This window comes from Ascaphus truei, chromosome 6 (genome assembly GCF_040206685.1).
Source record: "Ascaphus truei isolate aAscTru1 chromosome 6, aAscTru1.hap1, whole genome shotgun sequence".
NCBI lineage: Eukaryota > Metazoa > Chordata > Amphibia > Anura > Ascaphidae > Ascaphus > Ascaphus truei.
This window is the reverse complement of record NC_134488.1, coordinates 132,237,386-132,248,883: the sequence shown is the minus strand read 5'-3', so window position 1 is coordinate 132,248,883 and position 11,498 is coordinate 132,237,386. Positions and strand designations below refer to the sequence as shown.

General features: G+C 44.4%; 1 protein-coding gene across 1 annotated transcript; it reads right to left on the bottom strand.

Moving 5' to 3' along the window:
* Window positions 1-4,451: 4,451 nt before the first annotated feature.
* LOC142497922 (hyaluronan synthase 1-like) lies at window positions 4,452-11,174 on the bottom strand. The gene is made up of 5 exons (XM_075606375.1): window positions 11,049-11,174; window positions 8,368-9,279; window positions 7,618-7,843; window positions 7,158-7,290; window positions 4,452-6,375 (listed from the first exon to the last, which is right to left on the bottom strand). The coding sequence occupies exons 2-5, from the start codon at window positions 9,232-9,234 to the stop codon at window positions 5,703-5,705; spliced, it is 1,899 nt and encodes a 632-aa protein (XP_075462490.1). The 5' UTR covers window positions 9,235-9,279; window positions 11,049-11,174; the 3' UTR covers window positions 4,452-5,702.
* Window positions 11,175-11,498: the final 324 nt, after the last annotated feature.

Here is an 11,498-nt window from a genome sequence, read left to right as displayed (position 1 = left end):
GACAAGGGGGGGGCAGGGGGGACGACCCAATATTTGCTTTCTCAATAGGTGGTTAAAACATTGCTCTCGGGAGGAGTTCTTTTCCTAGGCCGAGGTATCGCCTAAACATTGTGGTTGTCTTCTATACACTCGATATTGGTGCATACATTGATATAGGGTGGAACAGGTTGGTTATACATAGCAGATCTACCCTGGGGGGGGAGGGGAGGGAGGGGGGGACACCTTGGGGTGAGATGGGGGGGGGAGGGTTCTTATGGGGAGTCAGCTAACAAGGTCCTTGGTCTGATTGGAAAGGGGGGAGGGGGGGAGGGGGGGAGGGGGGGGGGGAGGATGGGGGAAAGGAGGGGGGTGGGGAAGGAGGGGGGGAGGGGGGCACGTTATTTATAACATTCTTTATTGTTTGGGGGATACTCCTGAGGAGAGCTCCTTCTTAACCCTGGACCATGCTTAAACTGTATATTTATACCTTACTTATACACATGTGGTTTGTATATTGCCAATGGGGCTTTCCTTGGAGGATAATGGGGTACATCACATTTTGATTAGGGAGTGGGGGGTGGGTGTCATTGTTCGTTCATACAACCTGATTGTTGTGGGCGGGGGGGGAGGGGGCCTCCGGCAGCAGTCCTTGTATAGCTGTGTCTATTCGGAGAGTCCCTGGATCTCCGGTCTCGGAGTTGGTCCTCCCCGAGTTGAGGGTCTGGAGGGGTTCTTGACAATCGGGAACGCGGAGAGAGGGCTTGTGGAGCAGCGCGCATGCTGTTCTTCTTCTCTGGTGGCTGGGTCTCCGCGGGTGCAGCTGTAGTTCCCTTGGCATCGGGGGGAAACGTGTGGGTAAGTAGGCTGGGTACTCTGGTTTGGGGGGGGGCGTGGGGGTCGAGGGGGGGGTTAGGATAGGGGGGGTTAAGGAGGGATGGCAGGGGGGGAGAGAGACACGTGTAGGGAGAGAGGGAGGGGGGGGGGGTCCGGCAGGTGTCCCTGGAGTGAGGTGTCTGTTAGGAGAGTCCCTGGTTCTCCGGTCCCGGAGTCGGGCCTCCTCGGGTTGGGGCCCGGGTGATAGTCTCGTTCGAAGAGATCGCGAGAAGACGGCTTCTGTGGAGCTTGGGGAGTGGCACGGGTGCTGTTGTTCTACGCTGGTGTCTGGAACTCCGCGGGTGCAGCTTCGGTTCTCTTGGCATCGGGGGGAAGCGGGAAGGTAAGTGGACTGGATATTTGTGTTTAGGGGGGGGGTAGGGGGTGAGGGAGGGGGGGGTATGGAGGGGGGGAATAGCGGTGGGGAGGGGGGAGAGGGGGGGAGGAGGATGGGGGGAACGGAGGGAAGGGGGGAGAGGAAGGAGGGGGGGGCAGGGTATAGGAGGGGGGGGAGGGTATAGGAGGGGGGGGCAAAGGTTTGTGGGCAGTTGTGTTGGGGTCTGTAGGGCCCATGGGGACTCTCGTTCGTTGTGGGTTTTGATGGTAGTTATTTGCTTCGGTCTTTAGGGCCTCTGGGTCTGCGAGGGACGTCTGTGAGGGCGTCCTGTAGTTTGCTGAGTTCCAGCAGGCAGCGGGGACATCTGGATTCACCGGAGTCGCTGACTAGCCAGTCTCTCCGATGCTCGGGGGGTTTCTTGGGGGGCCGTCTCCGACGTCGCATCCGTGTGGGGACGGTTGTTCTTCTGTGGAGGGAGGGGGACCCCTAATGCTTTTAGGAAGTCCTTTGCGTCTTCAGGGGCGGACACTGTGTGGTGGCGGCCATTGCGGAGCACCACCAACTTGAAGGGGAACCCCCAGCGGTATTTAACCCCTTGGTCTTTTACATACATTGTATGTACATCTATTACATACATTGCAAGTACAACAAACAGGTTCAAGAGCTGACCCTCTAAAACCCCAAATATGGATCAGAGGTAACCAGCCATGCATAATTCTTTATTGTTGTGTAGCCCCCTGTAAACAGCACAGGCTATACCTATCTCCCTTCTACTGTGGTAAGTCCTGTTAAGATCAGGCACCAGTAATCATTATGGGTTTTCCCCCTTCAAAGCCCTATCCTGAGTGGTAGATGCAGGCCTGGACTCTGCTGCAGGCGTGAGCAAGAGGGGAGGTTCTGCTGACATCACGAAGGGCGGGGCTAGCTCTATATTTAGCAGCAACTCCTGTGTAGTAGGTTAGTTTTCTAGTTATGCCGGGAGTATGCAGTTCCGTTTGTATGCCGTGAGTCCAAGAATCCTGCGGATCGGTCGGAGGAGTTGGAGGAGACCGCGGTCTCCCCTGCACAGAGTGCAGGAGCAGAGAGAGAGAGAAAGGAGTGGAAAGATCAGCTTCCTTTAGTAGAGCTGATAGAATTATAGACTTGGTGGACCAATGCCCTCACCCCGCTGCCAGGGGTGATGGGGAGAATTCAAGCCCCACCGCGAGGATAACCTCGGGGGTGGGCCACGGGGTATTGAAGCCCTAGCCCAGACCATCCTGTCGGAGGAGAGACTTGGAGGGAAGGAGAGGAGGAATTATATGTGTGGAAGGAGAGCGGCGTAATAACAAGTCTTTGCTGTTGTTGTTGCGGCTACTGGAAGCCACCACCGTTGGGAGATTGCTGATCTGTCAATAAAAGAGACTATTCATTATAAACAAAGACTGTGTGTGAATTGGAAGGTATTACCCTGGGACCCCAGGGGTTCTTCTATACAGGTCCTGTCCCATATTCCTGGGAGTATAGAAGATGGAGGCGCTGCATCATTAAGAGATCATGGAGGCTACCACCCCAGAAGCCCGGTCCTGGCTCCCCCACAACATCGCGGGAAGCTCAGGCCCTCCTGTAACTCACAGGTATGCACCACACCGCATGTAATCTGCCCCCATGCACCCTAGACACCACCATAGAGTCTGGGGGAAAGCAGGGTTACAGTTGCATAATTTTACAGAATGCATGCACAATCACTGGGCTCAAGAGCTAACACTCCCAAACCCAAATGCATGGATCAGAGGTAACCAAATGGGCTTAAACCTTTAGTGTAAGCCTGGTTACGCCCTCACGTCGCACAATGTCACACACAAACATCCGTTTAAAGCGGGCAGTTTAGGAGTAAACTCATGCTCCAAGGACGTGGTTCCGCTGGATCTGATATCCTGCGTAGTTCCTGGGGAACTCCGCTGACTCTGCCTCCCTCCAAATCGAGTCCCCCGGCAATCCAAGCGGTTATAGATTGGTTCCACCTCCAGGATACTCGTCCGGATCAGCTAGCAGCCTCCTTGTCCAATGATGTGAGTGGCAACGATTGTAAGCTAAGAGCAGCAACCCTACGCTTTTCTTCAGCTAAACGCTGATTTCATCAGGGGATGACGCTACCCAGTCCTGATTGACCTTGTCCCATTGTCCACTAGGAAAAAGTATGACACAAAACAGGTAATGGATACTTAATACCAATTGAATGTAACCTGAACTATAGGAAATGTTTTATGTGTAGAGGTGAGAAACATATATTAAAGGCAGCAAGATCCCATCACATTAAAAATTATTTTAACACAAATTATAATATATAATACAGTTATATTAGTCTAATTTATACAAACATTATAAAAAATTAAAAATGGAAAAATGAATCCACATATGGCTAGAATTGGAGAACAGTAGAAACAGAAATGAAGTTCATATGGCTTTAATTAAAACATTATTTCACATATACGATATACCTCTATGTGACCTATGCAAATTCTAGGATGGCTCAATATACTAGATATTAGTTAATAGACTTCAATATTTAAAGTTGTAATTAAATGTATCTGATATTGATTGCCTATCAATGTTCACATAGGACAAATTGATTGAGAATTCATGAATTCTCTAGAGATTGAAAAAAGATTGGGTTATTATTTTTTGACTTATTGTTTTTTCTTATTTTTCATTTGAAGAGGTGGATGTACAGTATCTATGCATTAAGCAGCCTCCAGAGAACGACCTGGGGCGGAATCATATGCTTCATGTGATCATATTTTCGGCAATGATGTTAAGTTTTCTGGACATTTCCTTTTTATAATGTACTAATTGTATATCATTTTTATTAAAATCTATTGGCTTAGCAGTGGATTTAAATTGATTCATGTATTGTTTCTTTATTATTGGCTACCCATAGTACTGATACAAAGCTAAATATACTTCCCGTAGGGTTATTAGTCCTACAATATAGTCATCAGATACAAATAATAGATTTAATAACTTAATGTTGGAACTAAGATTGATCTGATCCAGGCGCAGTCCCACTTTTTTCTGATATATATATATATATATATATATATATATATATATATATATATATATATATATAATATATAATATACACACACGCAAAATAAATGAGCTAACACGTTTGCAAAAATAACACATACATATAAAACTGCCAAAAAGAATATAACACGTAGCCAATATTATTAGAAAATACATGTATTTATTCACATGTGCACAAACAATGTCACAATTTCCTTGATAAAGATGTATATATATATATATTACATTACTGAAGGTGCCTGCATTACAGCGCTCTGCTTGCAGATACATGCTGCAGGAAATGTATGAGGCCTGGGGAATTCTGCAGTCCTGACACATTTGCTTATTCACTCAATTGTGCAAGGTTATATACATTTAAGAAAGTTGAATAAATAATATAAACTTTATTCATATAATTTTATAAGTTAATAATATTGCTGTCTCCAGAGGCCTTTATTCCACTGAAATCAATTGAGTCTAAAGTACAATAGCTGTCTGTCCTAAGGATTTCCCCATATACTTTCACACAGTAACCAGCGCTTCATTCCCTGAGCCTCCCCTGTGCCAGCTATGAAATGGTCTCTTACACCTCTAATCCACCCTCCTTACCATGTTCCCAGAGCCTGCAGAGCAGCATTTTCCAATGCACGGAGTAGAGGTCTGGAATCACGGTAGTGTTATAATGGAAAGGTATAAGTGTGCAAATATAAGGGGGAATAGAGTACATTCAGAACAGGGCACGAGAGGCCCAATTTATTTTTAACAATTTGGACACTTGCCTCCACCCCTGATAATATTAATACCCAGTAATGCTGGTGATAAAATAGTGGTTAATTGTACAGATGGGATTGAAAAACGACTTCATACACTGGCGACACACTTTATTCGAGCTTGGCTAGTCCCACGAATTCGGGTATACCCGGGTGTATTGAGGTTTGTGACTGTTTTCTGCCCGAGTGTATTGGGTTATTTTCCAGGCAGGGATTGAAGCATTTTATTCCCGCTGGCTGCAATACTGCACAGTACATATATATATACTGCATTACAATTCATGAATTTATGCCATCTGGTAGACACGCGAAGCATTGCAGCCTATTAAATCCTAATCATTATCATTTAACAGATCAGCTGCCCGTCAGCCAGGCATGAACCCAGGCTGGGAAGGCAAACGCAACGGGTCTTGTCAGAGGTGAGGAGCGGCGCATTCCAGGTATCTGCCAGGTACAAACTGGGCATTTGCTCGAATAAAGTGTGTCGGTGCAGTATGTTCACGGAGAGCATATCCAGCAATACTTATTAGAAAGAGGGACCATAATTATGTAACCTTCATGTGTTGAGTCCACATGTACAAGGCTGGAAAGCAGAGGCTGGGAATAGGGGTGAAAAATGTCCCACATTTGTTATGTGTCCTTCCCTAAAGCTGTCGCTGAGGCGGATGCTCAGATGGATGCATCTGGTGTTGTCAGTCATGGATGTCATAGTAATTAGATCTCTTCCTGCAGCAGCGCTTGATCCACACAAAGTAGAGACTTATCATGAACACCCAGTAGCTAACGTAGGCGATAGAGCCATAGATGAGGTAGGTTATCTCGGCCTCAATGAGCCTGCATTGGGTGCACAGCGACAACATGATGATAGTGTAGAGGAGACCTGCGAACAGAATTGTCCCCCAGATGGACAGCGGGACAAGTGGCATGTAGTTCCCCACCATCTTTTTCCGTCCCGATGTGCCCCAGCTACTCTTGTTCATGGTGAGTATGGCAAAGTACTTGGTGGGGAGGAGACCCACCATATAGAGGACTGCATACAGGGACATGAATATCATGACCATGTTTCCCCGGAGGCAGCAGGCGTAGAGAGCTTTGACGGTGGCAATGAGTTGGATGCAGATGAGGACCCACAGAATGTCCCACAAGTGACAGCTGAAAAAGAGCTTTATCACCGTGGCTGTGACGAAGAATGGAAAGATCCCAGAAATGACTGACTCGTAGGTCATCCAAAGGTGGTGTTTGTGCCACCACAGGGCATTGTATAGCCACTCCCGGAAGTAGGACTTGGTCCAGCGAGTCTGCTGGTTCAGCCAACGCAGGAACTCGGCGGGGGTCTCTGAGTAGCCTTTAGACCGTGCTGTGTATCTAAAGGGTTAAAGTTTGGGTTAGACACTTGTCAAATATCCCTTACTGGGACTATTCTTTACTTATTAAAAGCTATTCATTCGGTGTGAGTCTCATTCACTGGTGATTATCACTTGTCAATAATTAACGTAATTGAGTATTGCTGATTGAAATTAGAGATAATCCATTAGAATATAACTTTTGGTCCAGCACCTCCAAGTCTTACTCACTGGACCTGATTGCGATGGAGTTAATGTAATGTCGTTACTTTTTTGCTTTCTTATTGGAAGCAGTAAGAATTATTCAGGGCCTTTTGTCCACAGATCCTGGACATTGACTCTGTTACATACCTTTATATTGTTCTTCTAAACTGGTCTTCTCTTTGTAATTGTCACTTTTGCTATTTTGTCACGCTCACTCTCTTTAGCTCTTCCCCCGTCTCTACATGTTTTGTTTTCTTTGTATTCAATCCCCACACATTGCAGTTCCCCAGCTCTCTATAGTTCTTATTACAGACTTTATTCACAATGTTATGCGTGTGCTGTTTCAGTAAAGCAGCAGAGCTTTCTGGCAATGTGTGATCTATACGGCTCACTCCTAATTGCCATGATACATAGATTACTGGTGCTGGTAAGAGATGTGCTGCAAAGCACAGACAGAATACAATTGGCAAATCAATAATTCTTATTGTTATTACAGGCTACATTTCAGTAGTAATTGTGAACTCAATGTTTTATATTACTGTACATACTGGCAGTGCCTTCTAAACTCTTCACATCATCCAATTTACTTGTTATACTTACTTGGTTGCATACCCAATACTGAGCAGTCGGTTGGTAAGATGACGGTCATCTCCAAAAGTGCAGTGGGTCCCTAAAAACTTTTGATTGTACCAGGACTCAAGGAACTGCTGCAGAAGGTCATTCCGGTAAAGCCCTGAGTGTTTGGGGAAACAATTGTTAGTTACAGGTGAATGCAGAGACAGATACATAGATACAGTACGCAGATTCTACCTATTTATGGTCCATAAAGTGAAGACATAGTGGTTACAGATTGACTGGGATCAAGGGGAAATGTTAGCAGACAAAGCTTTCCCTTTAACCACACTGTAACATGGCGACACATGGACAAATGAGGCTTGTGGCACACCGAATATGGAGCTCTGGAGCCATCATTCTGTCCACCTAACTGTGCCAGAGATACCGTTTTTCTGTAGTGCATACTGCCTATATTCAGAGATGACAAACCCGAATAGAGACCTACCGAGGGGTCCACTGATGCAGGAGACACAGTTGAAGTAGGACTGGCAGGCTCTCTCCACGTTGAAAGCGATCCAGTACCTCAGACTGCTCATGAAGCTGATGTAGGAATCGGAAAGATTGAGGATCCGGACATCTCCTCCCACGGCTCCATACTGCTCATTGGACTCCAGGACCTTCACTAGTTCTACAGTAGCCAATGGATCGAGTTTGGTGTCTGAGTCACAAACCTGTGCAAATAGATAAAAAAAATTACTCACCCAGAGAAACTGCTAATGAGACCCCACTGTAATTGGAGTCATGTATGGACTATATTCTGAGAATCCTAATAAGACCTCATGTAGAGACCTAGAGACGAGAGTCCTACTAGCCATAAAAATAATTCTAATTATATCCAACTGCCTGCCAGAGTGAAAACACCTACATTTTGAGAATCCAAAATACATCCTTGTGAGCCCATGAGAGGAAAGATCGAATGGTCTTGGAAGTATTCTCATGAGAAACTAAGATTTCCCAGAGTGACAGAAAAACACATTGATGCAACCAAACAGCTCATTGGAGACCTTAGTGATCTCAGAGTGGAAACTCTAAATATGCACAGAGAGAAGAATATATACAATACAGTAGCAGATAACTGATTAAAGACAAAGTAACAAAGAGGCAGGATTATTGACAGCATGTGTAAGAGACCAGCCATAGAAGAACTAAAGGTTTCTTTCTCTCACTCTCCGTTGCTGCAAAGAAAGCTTCTTACCTGAATATAATCCACAGAGTCCCCCAGGGCTTTGAAAGGTGTGTACATGACTTCTCTCTTCCCTCCCCACTTTTGCATGATGCACACACACCGCGTGGTTTGGAGCATGTTCACAATTTCTTGTCTCATAGGATCCTCAACTTCAACCTCATCATAGATGGGCAAGTCTGTCTCTTGCATGTCGTCAGATAGTTCCTGATTATATCTATTTATGTTCTCATAGTAAGAACTCCTTTGGTAGCCCATTTGCTCAATGTTCTCCATAGACCCCTCATAAATCACAGGTAGTCCTTGGTTAGTGCCACTATTCCACTGGGCTCCAGCGTTTTCTATGTGTTTTTCAGGATGTGCCCTAATACTGCTGGTCTTAGCAGCTTTCTCTGGGTCCCAAGAATGGTAGTTGTTTTCCCAGACAATGGTTCCCACATCCTCCCCCTCAAACATTTCTTTGAACATATCCATCATGTAGCTGTCCTCCTCTCGGTTACCATCAATGACCATGATTACCTTAAGTTTGTCAGGAGGGTACTGGGCGTTCTTGACAGACTCCAGGCATTCTCGTAGATAGGCTGGGTCCTCCTGGTAAGCTGAGATGGTCAAGGCCACAGTTTTAGTGTAACTGCAGTCCTGACCAATCTTCTTCATCTTTCGGTGCTCCAAGAATGCAAAGAAACTCTGGATGATCAGGTGGATGGCTAAGAAGGCTCCATAGAGGCCAAAGGCCAAGATCCGAAACTCATCTGTCACTAAAGGGATGCTGTCTATGAAAGCCCAACTCACGCCACCCAGTACTAGCAAAGCAAACCCAAAGGTCAATATCCTTCTTACAATGCCGACCCAAGCCCTTTGCTTTCTTGGTTCGGCCATCGCCACGTAGAGGACGTTTGAGAAAGACCACTTCAACCCAGGTGGCTGTCAATAAAAAAAAATTACATTTTCATTAAAATAAAAGTAAAATACAGTATAGTGGTTGAGGAATGTAGTCTACATGAATCAATACTTGCGATCATAAGGGCATGGATTAAAACATTTTCTACGGCATAAAAGTTAAGGGTCAAGTAACTTTATCTATCTTAGGTCTTGGACCTTGTGCCACATCCGCATCAGTACAAATGGAAGTGTAAATAGTGCTGCAGTTTAATGAATGAATCACAAACTAGTTGTAATAGTCAGAACTCAAAGAGCCCGAACACAAATGGCAGCCTCGGGATATTCAACATCTCCTTAGCTTGATGGTTACTAACAGAAGCACACCTGGTTAGGTGTGAAGTGGAGTAGAGGGGAGAAGGTTGCAGTGATTAGGGAATTCGTTAGTATGATATTGCTATGAGGCGTATGCTCAGAGACTTATCCACTTTAATATATACACTTTAATACATATTGTCTTTTCTTTTCCCCTCTATCTACACAGAATAAATTGGTGTATTCCTCCCATCCTCCTGTCGGGAACCATCCTAAACCCCAGAATGATTTATTTCACCTGGGTATAAAGGAGACAGGACAGTGACTGGATCTGAAACTCCTGTTACGGTTCCTCCCCACCTTAAAGGACTAGTGACTTCCCCTCCGCCTCCTGATATCAGGGGCCAAGTAAATAGCTCGATTGGATGTTACGCTGCCTCAGTTCACATGGTTTCCTTAAAGCGAATTATACGGAAAACGTCCGAACTGCATTTAATTGGCACAGGCTTCACAACATGTTATTGTATCATAAAGTCGCTTCAACTTCCAGTAACACGAGGTTATGCCAGTCTTGGTGTTACCTCTGTCCCAAACCCCGAAATAAGGCTTTTGTTGAAGTGGGACCGAGAGGGGAGAGGAAAATAATGACCACCAGCAGAGGTCTCCAAGACCATTTTACCAGGGTATGAAGGTGCTGGGGTGTTACCCGCCTTGCGTCAGTGACACATTTGAGAAATGGATAAATGGAGGAACATTAGGAGAAGGGAAAGTTGTCATAATTTATAATGATGTGGCTGCTGCTTTGCAGGTGTGATCCGGGGTAAAACTCATTCACAAATTAGAAGAAGAAGAAAGAAAAAAACAGGTTTTTGACACCAAGCTAATACTTGACATGGTAAATTACTGTAACAGCAGACTCTAATATTATTATTTATTGGCTATGCACAGTTCCTATGATAATGATTATTGAAAGATAGATACTGTAGATAAATAATATGCATACTAATATATATATATATATATATATATATATATATATATATATATATATATATATATATATATAGAGTGGTGATTATATATATATATATATATATATATATATATATAAAATATATTGGGAATACTGTTAGTATATATGAATTTATATAGATATATTGTAGGTAGACAAACAGTGGTCAAAGTGACTTATTAAATGAAGTGTCCCTGATTTTAAAAAAAATCAACATTTATTTGTTTTATTAAACAGAGGGGCACAGCTCTTTAGACTTTATTTTAGAAAAATTTAAGCCAAATGCATGCTGTAAAAAAGAGAGTAGATTTCTAAAGTAAATCCCTTTGTTTTTTTTTAAAGAAAGTGCAATTTTTAGCACGTAAATGAAAAAAAGCAGCAGTGACATTCTGTATCACACCGTGAGCACTGCACACAGGTAGGGAGATAAGATAGATACATTATTATATTGTTAGATAGAGAGAAGACAGTGTGATATTTCTCTTACCTGATACAGCTGCAGGGGACAATGTTGCTCTCTCCGCCCTGTGGAAGTGTCACACAGAGCAGTGTGCTAAGCCTGTGTGTGGCTGTGTGTCTGCATCGCTGTGTGCTGTGAGTGATCTGACACCTCTTATGGTCTCTGAAAGGCATGGGAGCAGCCCAAGGCTCTGACATCAGTCTCACTACACCCAAAACTGCAGATTTCAAGCCAGAAATATTACTTCTGACCAGAGCCACACCCGAGGACACAACACCCACTAAATGCTCTATGTGTCGATAGAATAGGCACAGTGTTTTTCACTGATTAAATAATATATAACAATAAAAAATAGCAAAAAACAGTATAATTCTAGTACAAATGTATTTACTGCACAAGCATCAAATGGCATACATGCCAGCTGACATGCCAATGGGGCTGTCGGTATGCTTGGGCAAGGAGTTCAAGTCCTAGAAG